General features: G+C 40.6%; 1 protein-coding gene across 2 annotated transcripts; it reads right to left on the reverse strand.

Moving 5' to 3' along the window:
• Window positions 1-22,736, reverse strand: dennd2c (DENN/MADD domain containing 2C). Of its 2 annotated transcripts, none has more exons than XM_083919703.1 (19): window positions 22,473-22,736; window positions 18,536-19,646; window positions 16,571-16,695; window positions 15,434-15,513; window positions 15,098-15,256; window positions 13,462-13,540; window positions 13,084-13,128; window positions 11,643-11,827; window positions 10,268-10,377; window positions 8,433-8,502; window positions 7,108-7,185; window positions 6,589-6,729; window positions 5,804-5,952; window positions 4,844-5,021; window positions 4,553-4,594; window positions 3,574-3,682; window positions 2,630-2,872; window positions 870-956; window positions 1-793 (listed from the first exon to the last, which is right to left on the reverse strand). In XM_083919703.1, the coding sequence occupies exons 2-19, from the start codon at window positions 19,438-19,440 to the stop codon at window positions 762-764; spliced, it is 2,817 nt and encodes a 938-aa protein (XP_083775829.1). In that variant the 5' UTR covers window positions 19,441-19,646; window positions 22,473-22,736; the 3' UTR covers window positions 1-761. The 2 variants fall into 2 exon arrangements, with proteins under 2 accessions (XP_083775829.1, XP_083775828.1); XM_083919702.1 differs by having other exon boundaries at window positions 11,643-11,830.
• Between the last annotated feature and the right edge of the window lie 567 nt (window positions 22,737-23,303).

Genomic DNA, 23,303 nt, shown 5'->3' on the forward strand with positions numbered 1-23,303 from the left:
CATTTATATAATGTAGGACACATCATGCTTTAATACAAAAATATTCCAAATGCTGTACATTGGTTTCCCAACATTGTGCAAATTGTAAAAAAAATATTTACAACTGATGGACAGAGGGAAAAAAAACAGTTTTCAACACTTTGAAATGTTCAGAGATCAGAGAAGTTCATGAACTTGATCTGAAACGCAAACAAATAGAAACAGTGGACAAAGTTTTCCGTGCTGAAAGGAATGCAACATGAATAATGGAAGTTTACATTAAAACGTATAAAAACATGCAACGGGGTGGAACCATACACATTATTTTAAGTACTTGCATTCGCTGTAAAATGCACACACTGTGCAGTAGAGCTGAATATACGCAAAAAAAAAAGTCTGGCAAGTAAACATGTTTCCAGTCAAAGGGAAAATGGTTACAACCTACCACACGTGTTCAGGTTGATAACTGAGGTTTAGTAGCTGGGGTGTTTTCTGTAGTTTTCCGTAGACAGTGCCTCGTCTTCAAGGTTTCGTGAAACACTGCTGGAAGAGAAACAGCCTTTCCAGTATTCGTCCAATAAAAAGTGCACTGCTCTTCGACACGTATAAGGCGAGTAAGATGAACTTGGTCTTCTCGTTCCTGTACGCTTCACTGTCCCATTCACATCTAGACACAAGACTCATCCACATTCATTTCCTCAGCAAGTCCAGCAGCAACAAGTGTTCCATTTGTACAGTAATTACAGAGTCTGTCACTGGAAGTCCAGGATGTTGGTTGGTTTTCATTTCATTTGGAGGAGCTTCATCTTGTTTCCTGAAAAAGGAAAAACAATTAGCTGTGGAAAACAAACTTTCTGACAGTAAACGTTTGATGATAGAGCGCCGCTTACCCAGTCCTTTAAGAAATTTGTTTACACCGCTTGGCTCGGACTCAGGGTACGAGTCCATATATTCAGCCACTCTGACCTCGAAGAGACCTGGGAGAAAGTGGGAAATGTTGAGCCACTGAGACAAAACGTGTACAGAATTAGATATTCAACATAACCTCTTAACAAGTTATATGAAACTAAGGACTCATTTGGTACAAAGGATAGGCTAATGCTAACGCTCCAAAAGGATATAAGATATCCAAAATGAAAATGTATTCTACGTCCCACAAGTCTCCCCTATCCAGGCATGCCTGCTTTATGATAATCCCAAAGAGTTCGGGGCAAAAACATGCAGTTTTTCTCATGCAGCACAGATGTATTATTTTTGTCTATTCTACAATGAAATTATTCCGTTTAGAGTTGCATGAATTGGGTCTGACTGGAAGAATGAACATTGTATTTATGTGGGATGATGTTAGTCCCCATAGTAATCATTTCATTGTAGTGGGAGCATTTTTTGAAACTTGAGCTCACTGTATAAAATGACCTGTTGGGACCCCTAGGAAACTTTACAACCACAAACTAGAGACCTAGGGCATGCAGATGATGGACGGCTTCCGTGGGTATATTGACAATAAGGGGGTATCTGAGCATTGTTCACAACAGCCATTGAATCTTCTCACAGAAATCTCCAAATGTCAAACGTATTTGATAACAAATCACAGCATGGCTTTTCTGGGTGTCTTAATGTGGCATTCTGGAGGGATTTTTTTTTTTTATAAATTCTAAAAATGTAAAAAAATGGTTCAATTTAAAACCAAATCTGTGTAACTACTGGTGCCGCCAATGAGAATAGCCATCATATACTTCCATCATAATGTTCGAAGCCTTTATACAATCCAAACCTTAAACATTTAAATAGGTGCCAAACTAAAACACACAGCTTATTCCAGATTTATGACTAAAAGAACTTAACGCAGTGCTGATCTAATTAATCTTCAGGGTTCACAGCTTTCAGATGATGTACACCACTTCGATGGCAAAAGTTATAATGAGCAAAGTTTAGATTCTTTTATAATGTAACAGTTCATGGTTCTGGTGTTTGCATGCAATGAGAATGATCTTCTGGAGCCTGTTTTGCAAATGCCCGGCTTGTGGATCATTTAGTGCATGCTGTGATTCATTTAAATTTGGTCACATGTCTGGTTCTGTATGATATCAGTTTATTATGTGCAAACGTCTGATTCCATTACTCCAAATTTAATGTTTAATCTTCTGAGTGACATCTTCTTCACAAACATCACATGTTGAATCCCAGCTTCCCTTCAAACTTCCACCACTGTTTTACAAGCAATCTTAGGCAGCAATGCAATCTAATGGTATAAAACATTCATAAAAAAAGCTTAATCCAAGCATTTGCATGAAGGACAATACCAGTGAATGTTTATTTTTTTTTCCCACTTGATTTTATATTTACGAAGAAGTTACTTTGAGAACTGCATGTGAAGAAACTGCATCTCTAAGTTTTGTGCTGTCCTGTAAGAACTCATCTATGACGGCATATTAGGGCTGGGTGAGGGGGGTTTAAACTCTGAGATTAAAGTTAAAAGAAAATACCTATTTAATCTCAGAGAATATCAACATTTTTCTCGTTCATTCCCACTTTAATTTAAGAAATTTCGACCTGTTTCTTTTTTCTTTTTACCTACAATCGCCTTGTGTTTCCAGTGTTCCTATTGCTTTAAAAAAGGAGCTTGGCACTGCTACACTGGCATAATTACCTCTTCCTCCTCCCTTGCGCAGCTCTTTGTCCTGAATGAAGCCGGCAAACATCTGAGTATCCATGAAGAGCTGCAGGAACTGGCGGACTCCACGGGAGGGGTGAGATTTGCGGAAGCTGTCGCGCTGGAGCTCCCTGCTTCCGTTGGAGGACTCGATCATGTGGAGTGGATAGTGGCCCACCATCTCCACGAAGAAATGCACGAAACCCTCCGACAACAGAGAGCTCAGGTCAGCCTGCTGACCTGCACGGGCCACGTTTTGGATGAAGACAAAAGGGTTAATGACAGACTCCAAAACAGATAAGCTATTCTGTAGTTTAAAAAAAAATTATTATCTAACAGATATGTGTTTTATAAAATACAAATTCTGAGACATCTTAAAGGCATGGCCTGGGAACATGCACGCTATAGCAGAAGTTTTGTTCCCTCTGCAATAACATCACTAAACAAAACAGTTTAAATGAGTGCAGGTGTGATGTGTATAGGTTTTTGTGTGGATGTATTTGATGTCTCTAATGTAGTCATATTGTGGTGTATGATGTACTTCTGTGAGGCTTTGTTCAGACGGTGGCAAAAAATCTTAATATTGAAGCGTCCTAAGTGTGGTGCACAAAATTGATGCATCTCAAATCAAAATCCACAGCCTAAATTGGTCATCAGTGAACCTCTGATTACAGTTTCAAGTTTAAAACAAACAGAATAAACTAAAGCCTGCAGCATTTTGCAGATCATCAGTAGTGCAGTGAGCATTTGCAATTCATTTCTAAACATCGTCTCATTGTAGATTTAGTGAACTGGACAAATGGAAAATAGGATGCTATGATCATTATAATCAAAAGAAAAATAAACTTCTAGTGATATTGGAAACTGTAAGGGCTTTACTGAAGGCACAGTAAAGTTCCAGACCTAAAATACAGCATCTTGTAATATCTGTTTATACCAACCTGCACAACTGTTGCCATCCTCCTGTCTAAGGATATCTTCCCTCTCCTCCAGGATCTGCTGCAGTGCTGCCTGCAGTTTACTGGGCAGGATGCAGTCTTCGTCACCCAGCTGTCACACATCACAGGAAGTAGTGCTCATTGCCTGACCAGTAGACTATACACCTACAGACTATGCTTTGTATGTCAAATTGTTTTTAGACCTTTAGTTCTTTATGTTACATGCTGAGCAGGGAAGCTACCAGCAATATTGATGTTAGAATTATGTATAACAGACAGCTAAAGGGACTTTTACACCGCCGCCTGGTAACTAGCCGCTTCCAGTAATTTTAATCACTGTGCTGAACTTCTGGCGGGAGCATCTGCTTTTAAAAACTATTTTTTTTTGGAGGAACGCTCTTGCAAGTAGGTGATTGTCAGGGCAGTTGCCACGGGGCGGTTGCCACAGGGCGGTTGCCACAGGGCGGTTGCCACAGGGCGGTTGCCACAGGGCGGTTGCCACAGGGCGTTTGCCACAGGGCGGCGTGAAAACAGCTTAATGTTGGCGTGGCAAGTCAATCACAGCATTTCCCATTAGCTTGTAGTTAATAGAGAAGGAGACTGTGTCTGAATAAAGATTAAGCTAAATGAAATACCAAAAAAGAACCCAGTAATATTAGGACACATAACTATAAAACACAACTAATCAAAACAAACCCATTTATCATTAATTGAATAGACTGAGTGATTTCTGTTGACTAACAAACCTGCAGCTCTGAACCAGCTGCAAAACAACCTTCCTGTTTGATCACGACATGTTTCTGCTCTGGGTTTAAATCCTCTATAGTTTAATTTGTGCAATGCTAATGGGTGTAACATCATTTTCTCTCTGTCACCCTTAAAACATTCTCCATGAAAACAAGGGACAAGTGTAGGCACAGCCATCTTCCCCCCACTGGCACCACACCTATCATTCCCTTTATACACTGCCATGTGTACACACCTGAATGACAAACTTGTCTGCACACAGATCCACTATGAGCACCTGGGAAGAGCGAAGAAAGAATGACAGTTACAGACTGCAGGAGTTCACTATTTCGCAACAAGAGTTAGAAAAAGATGCTGTGAGCCTGAGCTACAGTCTCTTCAGGGTGTTTCTCCACTACCACACACACACTTACTCTGTTGTGATTCATTTACAACATGCCGTAAATATACAGCCATAAGATGGCACTAAAACCTCTATACAGACCGGACAATGATTTGAAAACATTTAAAAAGAATTGCGACCAACCTCCTCGATGGGCAGCTCTAGCAGCTCTGGCAGGCAGGGTGCCAGCACCCCGATGAGGAATGGTGTGGGGGAGCAGCTGATGTCCAGCATGCTGGCCGGGAGCACAGGTACAAAGGTATGCTGCCAGGTGAAGGGGTACAGCAGCGCCAGCACTGCATGGCTACACCGAGACAACACACTGCAGTGAGCAGAGGGAGGAGAGAAAGGATTAAACACAAAAACACTAGAGTTGAATAGAATAAAAGGACAAGAATTCTTTCCCACCACATTTTCATAGTGACAGAGAGCTTTCAGCATATAGTACTGCTACTACTATGTCTAATAACACTCCTTGTCCCCTTGCAAGCTGCTATTATACCCTGAACCCTGCTATTTTTTTTAATGTTAAACCAATTAAACTTCTACAACATCATATGTTTCTAATGGCTGTTCTAGTCAGTTTTAGACCGCCCTATATCACAGAAACTGCCTTAACATACTGCTGACATTCTTCACTTTGACATTTGCAGGTTGATATTGGCTTGAGATCCGTATCAGTGTAGCAGTATATACAGCATGTTGGCAGATATGCAAAAATTAATTGTTTACATGATTCGTATTTGATATATTTTTATTGTAGTTGTTTTTTTTTTAATCTTTATGATAAATAAAGACAAAATTATGAGTTCATTCAACTGAGAAATGTCAAGCTAAATCATAGAGCTTTGGACCTGTTATTGTTGTACAGCCCACTGTAGGTGATATTGGGCTGTACAAATAAACCTGACTTGACTTGCCACTGGGACTTTGCCATAGCTTAGCATTGAGGCCAAGGTACACACAGATAAACGACACTGGTGCTGTGCCTGTGTGATGTAATCGAGAATTAACATTCTTTTTTTTATCGCTATACTGCATGTCATCCTGCTATATACTGAGGGTTAAGTGGCCCTGCAGAGTTTTGTGTAACCACAGCAGTACCTGAGTTTGTCAGCGACGAAGATGACCCTCCTCTCAAGCAGAAGGGAGGCAAACACCTGCAGGAGATTCCCAACACTGAGACACTGCAGGAGACTGTCAAAGTCCACGTGCTCCAGCCTGGAGTCCACTGGTCGGCACAAAGTCAGTACCTGGCAAAACAACAAGAGCCCGTGGAGTCAGGATAAGTGGGAATACGGTGCAACTTGTAATTGTTTGCAATAGTTGTTCCGTACCGACTGCTGGGGGAGTGTCTGAAACCTGTACATTAAGCAAAGAGGATGTTTAGATACGGGGTTGCAAAGTTTTTCAGCTTGAGACCCAAAGTGAAATGTGTCATCTCCCCAGGACCCAAACTTACAGGTCAAGGTTTGAAAGAAGAGAGAGAAAGGGGGGGATGGGATGTGTGTGTGTGTAGTCTTCGGAGACTAGGGTTAAATGCATTTGGATGAAGGACGAACTTTTGAATCACAAAAGTGGAAACTTAGGTGGCTCTTATGACGCCAACTTAACTGCTCAAAGACACGAAAGTAGTGGTTTTGCAGCATTTCCTGCAGTTTAGGGAAGGGTCATTACTTATTTTGAGTCTGCAAACAGTTATGACTAAATTGATTAGTGTTGACTGTAATAACATATATAGCTGTCCCAACACAAAGCCTTCAAAGCTGAAATATCTATCCCTATTGTTTAAGCAGATAACCTCCCATTCTGATTCATTCTGCGTCTGCAGAGTGGTTACGAGGAACACAACTACTCATTAACATTTCCTCTTTTGGTTTCAGGGTTACCTCATTCCCAGAGCCGGGTAGGAAGCTCTTGACGGTGACTGTTCGTCCAGGGGCTGGAAAAGGGGCCTCCATCACGCTACGCATAAAAGGGTAAACCAAAGCTGGGGAAATGTCCCTGCGCCTCTCCACCTCCTCCAAAATCTGGACAAACAGAGACAGACAAAGCACTGTTTCCTGAAAGAGCTGATTAAAGTTTAGCACAACAGAGCAAAAATGGAGCTCTGCATGTAAATGGTTCTATTCGCACTCACTGTTTTTAAATTTCCCTCAACCAACTGAAAAAAGGTGTGTGACACAGCTACATGCATACAATTTCTATGTTTTTGAAAAACACACCCAGGGATTGTTCAGGATTATCTTCTAGAGTAGCCTCATTCCATCCTAATACACAGGAGTTTCAAGGCAGCACCTTTCACACACTTCAAGGGGAGTCTCACTGAACTTTAGCAAATCCAGCTCCTTTTATCTCCCTACAAAGGCTTCTATCAAGGGAGCGGGTGCATTGTGTAGTTGCCTTACCTTTGCAAAGAGGTTGAAACATCCCAGTTTGCTGACGATACAGTGCACCTCAGGAAGCCTCTTCCCTTTTCCAATGGGCTAAAAAGACACATAGAGTTTCACTTACCGCGTCATAAAGCAGGCAACAACAGATTAATCTACATAAAACACCTTAAATATTAACATTTAACCCTCCGAACCCCACAACACACCACCAACCCCAAAAAAACTGCCAAAATGACATCATTTACAAAAGACTGAATAAAAATCACTTAATTCTACTTATTTAATTTAAAATTTGAAAAAACTAAACTGCTTGTACTCGTTTCTGTAAAAGACAAAGACAAAATAGACTCGGCTGAAATCAACAGTCCCAAGACAACAATACAATAAAACTCTGGCTGAGCTGCATGCTCAAATAGCAAAGAGGAGGAGAGGGCCAGAGAGGTTGTAAAAATGTAAATAGTTCAATATGTATGTATGTATGTGATGCCCCCATTTCAACACTTGTGGGCACTTGGAAAACTGTTGTATATAGATTCCATCTTTCTCCAAAAATTGTACTTGTACTTATTATGTATGGCATTATACTGTGTTATACTGCACAAAAGACATTTTTGAGTTCTCGCTACTTCTACCCATGATTGTGCCGTTTCCATAGAGATTGAGGACTTATATGGCAGTGAACAATGAGCCCACAGTGACTTGGGGTTCAGAGGTTCAACGAGTGCAACAGTGCAATCAGCCTCTTTCCCCATACAATGTGTTTCAAAGTAGTTTCAATGACAGCTTTGTCGGGTGAAAGAGAAAAACTAATCAAGGGTCTAAAGTCTAAACTTTTATGATAGCCGCAGCAAGCTTATCTACCAATAAAGCATAAAAACTCTCTACCTGTCTACACTAAAGATTAAATGCAACACAACATACGGTACCAATCAAAAGTTAGGACAACGCTTTCTCATCCACTTAAATGGGAAAGCGTGTCCAAACTTTTGATTGTTACCGTGGTTAAAGAGATAAGACAAGACAGTACAATAAACAGTATGTTCATAACAATAAAAATAAACACAAACGACATAGAAAATGCAGATATAACATATAGTTTATACTTTTATCTTAAAAAGATCTACAAGCAGCTCTCCTTGTGAGGCAAGGGAAAGGGGAAATGATCAAATTCTTTTTGCTCTCTGTCATTGATTCAGAAGTGGTTTATGGTCTGTGATTCACATCTCCTCCGAGATGTTGAGTAAGCACGTGGCGGGCTGCCATGTCATCACACGCACAAACACACATAAGCGCGCTCGAGTCAATGACTCAGATGCGAATGTTTACTCGTCCAAACTCACCAAGATCTTACGGCAGTAACAAAACCAGCGGCTTCCATCCTCTCCGGTCAGAACAAAAGAGAAGGTCTCACTGTAGACAGAAAAATACACAGGAGGTGATATTCAAATGATTTTATCGGACATTTGACTGGCTAAAAAACACATAACCATAATTGTAAAAATGTCTGTAAGAGACAAAAAAAAAATATCTTCAGGGAATTACTTCATGAAAAAAAAAAAAATGTCAGGACTGTTAAATCTATGGGAATATAACAGGGAGATCATACAGAAACTTTTTAAATGGACTGGTCTGTCTTTTTTGCATTTGCACTATAACATAAGCGTTTTAAAGACAGGGAGGCAGTGTAGGTTAAGATCTCGATTCCACATTACAACAATGAACCGTACCCGGGAGTAAAGATAGAAGGAAGCCCAATGTGCCTTGGCATTGAGATTTAATTAGATCAGTTGAAATTTAAATTGGCCCTGTGAGGAATTTGAGATGTTACAGCAGCAATGCACTGGTTACAGCTGAAGATATGAATAGGAAAAGAAGAAATGGGGGTATTAAACATAATACAACTGATAATTACGGTGCTAGAAACTTAGCTAAATACTGTTCAGGAAAGAAAAGTTAGACATTTATTAGAGCACACGAAAGGTGTGTATAATGACAACAATAGAAAATACAGACATAGGCAGAAGGAAATGATGAAAGATGAAACAATAGTAGATTGAAATTGTGACCAATTGTTAAAGGCACAGTGTCTATAACGTGATTTCCTGAATATGAAACCTAAAAGTTTCTATACCATGTCATATGACGTGCTATGTTTCTATGTTTGAGTCAAAATATTGGTGCCTGCCTTCACTGAATTAATTCAACATGTTTTTTTTTTTTTTAAAAGATCTCTGTTGTTCTGGCTTGCTTATCAAAGAGTTATTGTCTTATTTCAGTCACATGCCAATGCACAGTTTGTTAAACAGACAAGACCTTTAAGTTACATTCCATGACAATTATGAACCTGCCAGCAGCTGGGAAGCCACACACCGAGGTCTTGAGGTGCTGCAGCTTTTATTCATGGACAAACTGAAACCTAAACTGTACATTTAATACCACTTTTAATTGTTTATTTTCTCTCTCTCTCTCTCTCTCTCTCCTCTCTCTCTCTCTCTCTCTCTCTCTCTCTCTCTCTCTCTCTCTCTCTCTCTCTCTCTCTCTCTCTCTCTCTCTCTCTCCTCTCTCTCTCTCTCTCTCTCTCTCTCTCTCTCTCTCTCTCTCTCTCTCTCTCTCTCTCTCTCTCTCTCTCCTCTCTCTCTCTCTCTCTCTCTCTCTCTCTCTCTCTCTCTCTCTCTCTCTCTCTCTCTCTCTCTCTCTCTCTCTCTCTCTCTCTCTCTCTCTCTCTCACACACACTCGCTACGCCCACGCTGCACTTCTCTTATAACATAACGTATACATCAAACTGTGTCAACTCCCTACAAATATAGGATTCAAACTAGAATGGCACCAAAAATGTGATATTTAGTGCTGATTTATTGAATGAGGCTTTCTGTGACAAGCTTTGCGAGGAGAGTTACAAACGCATTGCTAAGCAACAACAACAACAACCGTGAATTTATTTTGAAAGAACGACGACCAATGGGGAAACTCAAACTCAACCGACCAATGGTGTGCCCTTATGACTCACTCTTTGACTCAGTGACAGACTTTCGCATTAAAAGGGGCTGGCCCCCTCTATGCTGTGGTCCAGCCATAAAAGAATACAGTATCATGTTACCATTGTTTCATAGCTTTTGGAATGCAATTACTTCTGCATAGATGCTATTAAAATATTACTGTAGTGCATGTTCTGACCTTGGCATGTGTGCAGAGGGCTTCCAGTCCTGTGCGTCAGGGAAGCAGAACTTGGGAATGACTTTAAGCTGATCCTCTGCCTCTCTGGAAAGCCGGGATGACTTCTCAAACTGAAACAGAGGGACTTCAGTTACAGCAGTGGTTCTCCAAATTACTTCCTTGAAATGGTTCCAGAGGGGACCCGGATGAAATCAGTGGTTATTTAATTGCATTACAATATAATGACCTTAGTTAAGTATGATATAACAATAATAATATAACTTATGCAAGGTTTACTTGCCTCAAGTATTTTTTACCTAACCACTTGTTCTAAATCACAGACAAATAATTGGTATCATCCCATGTAGGTGCCTGTGTGACAGCGTATTAGAGCCACGTTTGAAAAAGAAAAAGAAAGAAAAAATTGGAAATTTATGAGAAAAAAGTAGCAGATTTATAAGATTAAAAGTGGCAAATCTATGATAAAAAAGTAGATTCATGAAAAAAAGGCGTAAAAATAATGTTGTTTTACACCTCTAGTGTTTTGTTTTACACTCCCTGTTGACTGACATCGTCTTTATTCAACAACCTACAACACACAATTGCTAATTTTAGCATTTAATACCTTATCAATACACCTGTTCTGTTTACACAAACATAAACATACAGAAGAGCGATAGTTCAATCTGCTCTGTCTAAAGCAGTCTCTTATTCACGGGCATTTTTTTACACAAGCACACACACAGCAAACACACACAGCACACCAAAGGGGGCTACTTACTATGCTAATGCATGATGTCATCGGACCTTGTACATGTTCTTCTTTCTAAACTTATTAAATCGTCAGACATAGTGCACGGCATGCGGGAGCCTCTGTGGTGATACTGAAGCAATGTAGTTCAAGAGGGAGTGTAAAATAAAACACTATTTTTCCGACTTGTTTTTCATATTAAATCTGCCTTTTTTCTCAGATTTGCCACTTTTAATCTAATAAATATTTCTCGGAAATCTGCAACTTTTTTCTCGAAATATTACCCCCCTCCCCAGGTCCATATTTTTTTTTCATAGTTCGCCCTAATAGGCCGTTATGTGACAGATTTCTTTAAAAAAAAATTCAAATTCTAAACATGACAATATTATTATAAGTCACTAAAAATAGAAACACAAATTAATATTGAAAAACAAAAATCAACCACTTGCTTTCATAAAAGCTCCTCACTTATGTTAACAGGAGAAATTCACCTTGGAAATACTCCTGATTACTTAAGATAAGATAAGATAATTAAAAGGAATCATCTTCCTTTTATTTTGCCAAACAAGACTAGAACCCCATTAATTTAAAGCACCATGATCAAAGTACAGTTTTGTCTGTATGATGTTAAAAGCTCCTTCTAACCAGTTTGGGGAACTGCTGTGTGATTTCAGGGGAGTAGGTGTTTCCTAGGGAGCCTTTTCTCAACGATACCACCACAAAGATCTGGAAAAGCTGCTGCTGCTGGTGCTGGATCAGGTCTCTCTCCAGGGTGCGGTAGCCTGGCCGACGTTTCAGTGTAGACTGGATGTAAACGGATCTCCTGGAACCTGCTGGACACCATAAAATGAGACTAATAGTACATGCTTGTCCTAGGCCTTCTCCCACCTAGCACACTGGAGCAATTTGAGGCATTTTGAATATCAGTATACAGTATAATTTTGAAGCTAACTCTGATTATATTCAAAAAGTAAGTAAAAGATTGTGGATAACTGGTAGTCTGTATCTGTATCACACCAGTGGAAATATTAGTGTTTTCCATAAGGGCCATAAGAAGTTGCTTGGGTGTGCCTGTTTTATCTGACTTTTCTTAAGAGGCTTAAAAGAAGCCACAGTTACCAAGTGTGACCTTAAGGATGGAAACATCGGTCAGTCAACCACTTAGGTCCATAAAATTTGGTAAGGACAGATCCAGAGGATTAACTCTGGTGAATCTAAAGTCACCAGAATGACAAAGTGATGGGCAAAAAAAGGAACTCTTTTTCAGTGTACAGTGTCTGTTTGTCGAGCACACTGGTTACTTTTGTGGATGAAATAGATTCAAAGTGGTCCCAAATTGCTCTCCTCTCACTGCTGCTCATTTTGTTGTTATGCAGTAATGTAACGTAGTGCAATGGCACTGAATGAACAAGTGAGGAAGACTGAATCAAACTCAAGTTGAGAGTCCGCAGGTGAAACTGAAAGAAATTGACGTAACGTCTCATTCTGTCCAGTGCTTTGGTTTGTAGCCAAATACCTGCAAAACTAATGACATTCCCGGCCTCAGCTGTAATATTATTGCTAATCAGCAAATGTTAGCATGCTTACACACTAACTAAGATAGTGAACAAAGAGAATATATCCTCTTCAACATCAGTATGTTATCATTTCCAATGCTAGCTCAATGAGATAGCCTCACAGAGCCACTATCATGTCTGTAGAATACAAAACAGAAAAAACGCAGATCCTCGTATTTGAGAGGCTGAACTCAGCGAGTCCATGGCATTTTTGATTGATAAAGTGTTCCAGCACTTGTGTAAATGTCCCCATCATGTATAATCTGCACTATGGTCCCATTATGGTTGTTTGTCACTTGAATGGACAGAAATATGCAACGTTGCTGCCATTAACTAGCACTGAAGAGCGATAATAACTTCCCTTTAGACATCAACTTCTTCAGAGATGCTATGAATTTTTATTTTTTTTATGTAGCCATCTGTCAATATAAATACAGACTGACAAAAATAGGTTTTCTTCTTCGTATGAGATAGTATCTCTAAAGTAGGGACATAACAGACATACTGTATCAAGTCAAGTATGGTGATACCTTTGGTGTTGTCCTCAGGGTCACTCTCTGTCCCACTGGTCTCCTCTGTTGATATGAATTAGAGGGAGGGAGGGATTAGGGAGAAGCAGAGCAATGGAAAAAAAAAATGGAGAAGCCATAATCAGATGCAGACAGTCAGCCTTTGTTTCATAATCAGTGGCTTTGCCTGCTGCAGCTGTGTACCATCAAAAGCTGGGTATTTCCACCAAGAGGCTCAACTTAATCTTATTGAAGTGTTGAAGTGAATGACATTTGGACATCTGTGACAGTCTCTGTGTGTGTGTGTGTGTGTGTGTGTGTGTGTGTGTGTGTGTGTGTGTGTGTGTGTGTGTGTGTGTGTGTGTGTGTGTGTGTGTGTGTGTGTGTGTGTGTGTTTACCTCGCACTGAGACCCCCTGGTTCTTTACCCTCTTCCTCCCTCTCTTGTCGTCAAAGATGGTCTCGATCTTGTTGACGTACTGTGGAGCAGAACACGCACAGATGGAACACAGGTACTCGTCAGCCCCGCAATTTCACAGCCATTATAGAATCATGATTACAGGGAATCACGATTTAACAGCCACTAAGTACAAAATTACATTATAGATTTTCAGCATTTTTTTAAACTGTAACATTCCTGCATTCATCTGTTAGTGCTCAGGCAGAACACAGTTGAGAATGTCGAACTCAAGTCAACTAAGACTGCAATAATACACAGCTCAACACACAGACAGGCACATGCCGGAAGCTGACCCACGTCAGTTAAGGAGGCAAACTTGTATGACAGTGTATGGAAAGAAGTAAAATGCCCCTACTAAGATAATGGTACCATTGTTTAGCAGAAAAATACACAATTGTTATTATGTCTATGCCCATTTTCATGGTTTTACCAGCTTTATTGTGATCTTAAAGAGTTTAAAAGACAGCATAACATAACTCAATGTTATGTTTTATTATAACAATTATGATAATTCATTCCAAACTATTTGTTTTTCTAGTAGAAGAAACAAGAGAACCAATACCATCCAAAAATAACCTGGATTAGCGTTTTTCAAACCTGCTCGTAAACACAGCACACGTGTCACGTAATCCTCTTCTTGTCATCACCTCTACAGAAAATAGCTCTGTTTTATCACTGTACCTTATTGTTAAAGTTCCTCCCTGTCCACGCTCTACTCACTGCCATGGTTCGTTTGTTCGAATCCATGTGTTCTGTGTTCTCATGAGGCGTTCATACAGGTTGCTCTACCACTATCTATTTCTTTCAGCCTTCTCTCCTTCCTGCTCAACAAGTCACACCCAGTCGGCTCTTTCGAACATGACACATGAGCACAAACCACTTTGTTTCTCTACCGTAGGGAAACATAAAAACAAAACATCTCAGTCAAGTGTTTTATCCAATTCAACGAAAGACATAATCCATGTAGGGTCAATTATTCTATGATTTGATCCAATGATCCTGATTTGACTGACAATCCCATAGGCGGATGGTCACAGCAGTGGAAAATGTGGATATGAAACAAAGGATCGTTCCATCCGGGCTACATGGAGGTGATGAATGTCTGACTTTACATAGAATGCCTTGGTTTCTCCAAATTAATCATGATATATAGCATATTTTGGAATACATTTACTAATGAGAGCACTTGCATAAGAACATAACACTAGCAGAAGGCAACTTATTGTTTTTACATATTCTCTGTCAAAATCAGCAGGGGGAGAAGCTTAGAAACAGCGGTTGTTTAAGGTTAAGGAAGTATAGAGGGAAAGTTAGAACCAAGAAAACCAAGCAGGCTAAGTGACGTGTGCTGTCCGTTGGTCTGAGACAACAGCTATTCGACAGTCACTTCATGCCTCTCGGCCTTTTATAAGCCACGTAAAGCTTAAACAGATGGGGCAAAAATACAACTGACAACTTATGGCACTGAGCACGCCTTAGCTCTGTGTGTAAAAAATATGTTGCAAACGAGAAAAAAAATCAGTCGACTATGGGTAACATTTTCTCGGGGACACCCCGAAATCCATGTATCATTTACCTGAGGCGTCCTCTGTATTTTTTGAGTGCTCGCTCGCCGGGGTGTCGCCGGCTTGGGAGTATCTGCAAGTGTTGAAGATTTGGATGTTGCCGGTGCTTGGAACTTCTTCCTCTCCACTTTGCCAGCGTAGCCTTGCAACGTTTGGGGTTTAGGAGGCAGCTGAGAAGAAGAACAGGAAGTGTGAAGTCATCGCTTGGTTTCAGGTAATTACATGGTATCAAGCTACAATACCTCCTCCTTCAGAATGTCAGGTTAGGCAGGGCTCACACTGATTAACGACTAATGAATAAATACTTCTGTAGTGTGAAAAGGAGACTTAAATAACTGTTCCAGTACCTTTGGGTGAGGACTTGCAATAGGGAGACACATGGGGGATAGCTTGACATCCTCGTAGGGGTTATCTCTGGTCACTTCACCTGGGGGAAGACAGCGAGATGGGAAAGATAGGACAGGCTGACTGGATGTTTCATCAGGGAAAAGTTTCACCACGCCTAATGCTTGCTTTCAAGAATAGATTGTGTAGCATTCAGCCTTTGTGAAGTACTAAGAGTACGATTAGACAAACAAGACTTGGCTTATTCTGATCAAATTGTGTGAGAGTTTGTAAAACTGATGTTTTGATATAGTTTTGCTGCTGTTAAATGCAGTGTACTGGACATTCAGAACATTAATATGGCAGCAAACAACGATTTCCTGTGTAAAGATATAGTAGAGTAATGGCATCCTGAACAGAGAATGAAGTCACTCTCCCTCTGTGTGTGTTGTTATTTGAGCTTCTCTGTTCTTTATGTGATAGACGGCGCTGACGCATGTGCATGTTAGTGAATATGAGCGTGAAAAAAAGTTATTTCACGTATTGGGGTGGACGCCATGTGCAGGCAATCCCAGTAGCGTGCCTTTAAGCAACGATTTCTTCAATGCAGCAAAACAAGGCATGCAACAAAAACAAAAATGTTCTTCAAGAATTCAAGGCGACACTCAGTGAGTAATTAATATACAAATGGTCATTTTGACAGTTACGTATTCCTTTAACTTGCTGATCCAGTCGAAGAAGCCTTTTTTTGTTTTTACTGTCCTGATTTATTACAAATCACTTTATTATATGGTTGCCACTTTCCATCTTAACTTAAATATCACAATATTCCAGATCTGTGGGAAACCAGGTGGAGGAAACACTTCTCCCAAATGCTCTTTAATGATTTTTCTTGATCTGTTCACTGGTCCCTGTACAGCACCATCCTGTAACAGGCTCTGTTATGGAAATATAATGAGTTCTAAATGGGGCATTTAAAAATCGGAACTGCACATTCAATGACAAGCACCCAACAGTCTTTATGACTTCCTCTCTTTGTCTCTTTTTAAATAAAACCAGTGGCCCGTTAAGTGGTGTAAAACGCATAACAGTCAGACAGCAAGGCTCCAGAAGTGCATTCACAATGTCTCCATTTATATGTCACAAGAAGCTCGACTTACAAACGATGTCTTCGTAAATATTGTCGTCAGAGTAGGCATGGTAAAGGCCTGAGTGTCTGTCCTCGCCTCCCAGCGTGCCTTGCTTCCCTGTCAGACGCGCCGCATCCTCGTACTCAAAGGACTTCCTGTAGCAGAGAGGGAAGGGAAGGGAGTGAAAAAGAGGGTTCTGGCTGCTTTCCTAAAGATAGCCACCACACTATTGTTAACGCTATTGTCTTGTTAAGTCAGCATCCCACCACAGAATTCTTTATGTTGATATCAAACACAGCTAGACAGAGAGCGTGTGATAAACTGTCATGAAAGGAAATGACCAAGCATATCAGGTACAAAAGGAAAACAAGGAAATAGACTAAGACAGGATTAAGATGGAAAGCGGTTGGCAATATGACAATGTCAGCTGTCTGTAAAAATTAGGTCACAATGCAATTTTCCTCCTCTAAAAACTGTAAAAATTAAGATTAACTTAGAGCATGATTACAGTTATCTAGGTCTGGTTACAACTTCAGTGAAACTTTTATGTGGTTATATTTTTTGTACATGTACTTGATTTTAGTTGCTTTTGTAATGAACAAGAGGAAGGAAACAGAGACAGTTACACGATGCATGGTTCAGTGTGATGCAATACCTAACCCCAGGAAGGAATTTCATAATGCACAAGAATGAATGACAGCTAATGGCTTCCTCTGAAGTTGGTAAACAAGGAACCTTGTAGAACTATGCGAACTGTGTGCAGACATGACAGCGAGACTGAATGTGAGAGACAGATTAGGTGCAGTGTTGCCAGATTGGGCTACTTTTTTAATTCAACTTGGGGGGCATCTGATGTGATAATTTGGCCAACTTTTGCACCATTTGGGCAGTTTACCAAAGACAATGTTATGGTTTATATTCCAATAAACTGGCCCATACTCTCCATAGAGTAGTATGATTAGGATTACAAAATTAAATGCCATTTCAAATTATTATAATCATGTTGATTTTTGTTTTATTCAAGTTATTATTCAGTCATAAAAAGCCTTTATCTGTTTATATAAGTGAAAACTTGTAAGCTTGTTAACTTGTATTCAAAAGACTACAAACATTTTGTGTTATTATTACTGGGGTTTGCCTAATCATAATAATACAATACGTTGTTTTTATAGTTATCTTCTTATTCGGCAATCATACTCAGATACATGACAAGAGGCTCCTTCCCAGCTCGATTGGGAACACTTAGGCTAAAACTTATGGTGTCCAGAAATAAAGCCCATCTTTCTGAAGGTGTTAACTCAACTGCATAGTTATTGTGGAGGATGCTGTTGAACTCTATAGCAATAGTTGACCGCTGTTTCTATTATTTTGCCCACCCTGTTTATATGAGTGAAGGAAAGTTAAATAACGGACATGTCTATCAAAATCGGCTAATTATGAGGCTAAATATGCTTTTGATATTTGAATTCTGAATTGGAAATTGTGAATGTCTTCTCATATTATTCTTTTCAACTATTATTGTCAACAATACATGTCATGACTTATCACCTAAATGTGTGCATGGGTTACAAGTTGTTTTGCTTAGCCTCCAGTGAATGAGAGCAAACGAATGTGAGAGAGCGTGTGTGTGCGTGCCTGTAGATGATGACCCTGGACCCGGGGCTGGTGAGGAACTAGGCCACATCCAGACAATAGAGAACGATGCTGCCAGATATCATGTGACATCGGACTTGGACCCCAGCCAACAATTAGACTCCACAAAACTGCCCTAAAAACACTGCTGATATTTAATCACATCTCTGTTTCAGCCGGAGTCTAAAGCAGAATGTTTAATGTGCATTTGTGAGTTTCCTTATCCCGTCAGCGGGAGTCTTCAGAAAACATGATTCAGATCAGACAAAGCAATGCAAGATTACATTTAAATTACATCCCCTTTCATTTTTTGTAAAAGTTTTAAAGAGTTATTTGTGCTCTGCTTTTGGTGCCTTGACTCACCTGCTCTGTTTATGCCTTGAAATCCCATTAGTCTTCGCTACGGGACATGGAGGAGGGGGGAAGTTAGGCGGGTGGGCCACCCTCCTTTTCCTCACGGTGGAGTGGTTGTTATGTGGGGATCTGCTGTCCCGTCGTATTGTGTGCTCTGTGTTGTTGTTGTTGGCTCCCTGATACTGGAATGTCCGCAGAGGTTTGGGAGGAGGCTTAGCTTCACCTGAAGACACCCTGCCTTTCTCCCAGTGCAGTCTGTCCCCCTCAAGCTTACGCCAGAAACCCCGTGATGTGTAGAAGTTTCCAGCGGGCATGTTGTCTTCTTGGTCATCAGTTGATAGAGGTAGAAGTTTAGACACTACTTCGACATCCAAGATGCGATGCGTTTTTTGGTCGCCATTGGCGGCGACGATTTGTTTCACTGTAGAGATAGCAGTGTTAGCCTCCACCTTGGGAGACACAAACATTTGTGATGCAAGTGGTTTATTTCCTGGGGTTGTGGTTGTAAATTCAGCGGAGCATTTGTGCAGAGGTTCTGACTTCCTTCCAACCACCCCATTTCCAGATTGTGCTGGGGATTCCCGAAAATCTAAGCCCAAGCTTTTAGTTTTGGAGAGGCTGGGTTTTATGTAAAGTCCCCCTTTCGATCCCTCGTTGTAACACCCGTTGCCCAGGACATCGCCAGACAGAGTTCGGGATACAGTCGGAGGATGTACTTTCACCCCGGCGTCCTGGCTGCTGCCCTGCTGACTGCGACCTTCCCACTGGGAGATCTTCTCCCTGATGTTAAGGCCCTGCTCGTGAGAAGGGGGCCTCGCTGACTGGCGGCCCTGCCAAGCCACAGTGGCCCCTTTCTGTAGGCGATCAATTTCACCACCTCCGCGCCTGCCCTGCTCCAGCCTCAGAGCCAGCATGTTGAGAGGGGGCAAGTGAATACATCAGGGTTTCCTTAGAGAGACAGACTGGCAAATTCACGTAATCTGTTGTCAATGAATCCAGAAATGATAAGTAAAAGCAGGAGTGACACAAGGTTTGTGGGTGTAACTGATCCTTTGTGTCTCTATGTGTCCTCTTTTGCTAGCAGAGTGTCATTTACCCCTCGTCTCCTTTTGTTAACAACCTAAAAAGAGGACAAGACACAAAAATGACTCACCAATTACTGCACTTAAAAACAAGTCCAGACAGCACACTGCAGGGTCAGAGGTATAGTGAGGCAGCACAGGAGGACACAGTTACTTTAGAAACAGCTGCACACATCTGAAGCATTCTACAACTTGTAGATAGAGACGGAGAGAAGGTCAGGAAGGACAGGCTCCTGTCAAGGTCATTTTCCAAAAATACATCCAACAAGAACAAGGAGAGACAGTGACAGGAACAAGGTTTCTGCAGATTTCTGCCGCTGTGTGTCTTGGTCTTGAGCTGCCTCAATCCTCCTCTAGCCCTAGGGGAATTCTGTCATTTCTGTAGCTGTCGTCCTTAACCGCAAAGCCGGCCAAATATGAAATGCCAATGATACAGCAAAGCATTAAATCTCATTTAGTATTCTATCAATGCTGTCTTTCAGACGACTGGGGAAGAATGCGCAAATTATATCAAAGAGCTTTAGAGGCAAACGCATGATTCTCAAGGAATAAATAAAGAGCAAACGGCAGTTAGGTGAAGGATGGGAAAAACTTTAACCACACCTATCTACACAGTGGAAAAAGTTCATCAAATGGTTTATCACACACAAAACAAAAAACACACAGGACTATAGACTCTTGATGATTAACTGATGCCTTTGTGCTCAGATTAGACTATGTATGGTAGAGCTCTAATCTATGGTCTTGCTCCCTCTCACCAAATGCTATCAAATACTGAGATGTAAAGTTCTGCAGCAGCATCCACCACGATTCATAATCCCTGAGTCGACATCAATGCGGTCACTGTACACTCTTGTACAGCAGCTCCTGGCTTGCTGGAACCAAACCGTTTGGACACGTTGCACACTAGGGCCGACGCTGAGTGAATGCGGAGAAGGGGAGACATGGTAAAATTCCACTGCACAGTTCATGATCATAATAACTCTATGAGCTGCATTCCTGCAGAGCTGTATAAGAGGGGGGTCGGGGAATAAATTTAAGACAGAGACAGTCAGTCAGTCAGTATTGCAAGCAACGCCTTTGTTTGGTTTGACCTAAATCAAATGTATGTGTGCGCTGGAATGCTGCGCGATCATTGCCAGACCACGCTATGACAATGCAACTCACAAACTGACCCACTTGCATTATTTGTCTGTGTGCGGTATGTTGTACAGGAAAGCATGGGTTGCACTTCCTGAGCTGCAGGAAGAAGGATCAACAGACTGTCCATAATTATGGTGCGGCGACATTTGCACCCAGTTGAAACCAAACCACTGATTTGAGCTATGTTTGGATCATCTATATTCAAACCCTGTGATGGTAATCAAACACGGTCTTTGAAACACAGTAAATGCAGAATATACCACCCCCCTAGCAAGTTACAGTAACATTTGCAAACATGTCGTAAACTGTCAGCTCTATTCAAATTCAAACACCATGAGGTGCTATCAAGTGACAGAGCCAGGGGGTTTAAATTAATGTCACTGATGTTTATCAGGCTGTCAACTCTGCAGAAAGGTATCATGCATCTTCTAGTGAAACTCACTGACTCATCCACGCAGAAACCAAAAAGACAGGGGACCAATGAAGCTGAAATACCCCGTCATCACCTGGCAGGTAAATCAAACCTAATTGCACCTTCAAAAGCACCACAAAACGCCCTCCCAAAGAAGTGCGGCATGACACAACATGTCGTGGGTGAGGTATTGTACGACTGTGTTAATCAACAGTTACAGTTAAAGCTATAATAAAAAGAGAAATGTGGGTTTGCTAAACGCCAGCGTAAAAGGACACGCCAAGATTAAGTGCCGGAAAATGACTGATCCATCCCCAGCCAGCAGAAGAGTTTGTGTGCAACCGAACATTAATTTTGACAGCACCGGTGAAAGACTGATAGACCACTTTAAAATGACAAGTTCCATCGTTTGTAGTGGAAAATGTCTCCAAATTATCTCATAAACTCAGACCAAAAAAATACACAAGTTGTGTGTCAACTAACTTAAGAGCTTCAGCACAATATTAATTCAAATCACTTCATTTACAGTGTTCCTGGTGTTGATTTGACCCTTTTCCTTAAGGGGATTGGTGGAATTTACATTTCAGATGCTCTGAGTTATAGTCAGTTATACATTAAATTAACTGCTTTTCCTAAATTTGATCTTAATCGCAGAATATCCATATGGTAGCTAAACCCTGTAAGGTTCAATGAGCTAACTCTGCTTAACTTCTGGTATTGCTGTTTAACGTGTAGTTAAGCAATGACTTAACTGCAGTAACATGGGGATACTGTTATGAAAACCTCTTGCCAAACTCCCTTCAAAAATATAGAAATTAAAGATATTCTTCCTTGTTGGAAAGCGTCATTTCATTAAAACAAAATAAATCATCACTCACCTGATGCATTAAGATATAATCTGTAATTCGGCTGTAACAAATATAACCTAAAATCAGGCAATATAGCTAAATGAAGTAAACTTTACACTGATCGCTTTCTACAGCCAGGTTGGACTTCTGAAGTTGTGTGTTGGGAGAGCGATACAGGATGGTTACGTGTTCGTTACCTCTGAATGTTTATATTGCACTAAAAAAGCACAGTTTAAACTATTGGAGTTATGCCGAACAGGACAACAAGACTTGTTAATGCTAAATTACTGAATGCAGCATAAATACGTAGGTTAACTCAGTTGTTGCTAGCGTTACCTTAACGGTAGAGGATAAAGACACACACTTTAACGTTAGTTTCAAGAGTTGTGTGAGAAGAACAGTTACTACTAATAAAACACCACATGGGAGGATACATAAATATGTGTCTCATCGTGACTTACCGCTTTCAAATGATGAGCAAAACTCATGCTCTTCCCTCATTTTCCTTCAAAAAGGAGAAAAAAGGAAAAACGTTTCATCCGAGTCCACCCGCTCGCTTCGTTTAAACCTGAGAGGTGAGTAAGTCCACAGACAGTTATTGGTAACTTCTTATTAAATATACTTTTATCCGGCATTAAACATGTCAGCTGCACTTCTAACTACACACAACAACAAAGGAAACGTCCACAGACTAGAGAAAAGTAACGCAGAGAGCACTCCTTGCCCTCCTCCGGACAGTTAGCGTCAAATTAGACAGCACATACATCACTTCCGCTGACAACCTACAAAATAAAAGACTTATAGGTTTAATATGTGGAATCTTTATTAAAAGCTATATTTTAAAATTATAATATTACAGAATGAAAAAATTGCGTTTCCCTAAAAAACATATTTAGTCAGAATTATTTTTTAAACTTTTTTTTGACAGGTTTGACAATGACTTTGTGTCACGTTTTGTCTACATTTTACCAGCCAATAGCGTTGGGCATTGCAGGTGGCCAGGGTTGTCTGTTGTTTGGTGCAGCTACTGAATGCTGGCACTGGGTGAAATTGAGTTTGCCAATCCTGTAGCTGCGTTATTTGTCCCAGCAGCTGAGTTACCGGAGACGGGCAAACACAAGAATCAATATAGGCCAAGCATTGACTCCATGGACTGAGATAAAGGAGTTCAACAGCATTAAAACACACGCCCAAATCGCTACATTTCTCCTTGTTCGGTAAGCTAACTTTCATGTTTACTTAACTGTCAGTCAAACTCCTCTGCAATACTTGTTTTTATGGTGCGATTTGTC

This window comes from Echiichthys vipera, assembly GCF_963691815.1.
Source record: "Echiichthys vipera genome assembly, chromosome: 9".
NCBI lineage: Eukaryota > Metazoa > Chordata > Actinopteri > Perciformes > Trachinidae > Echiichthys > Echiichthys vipera.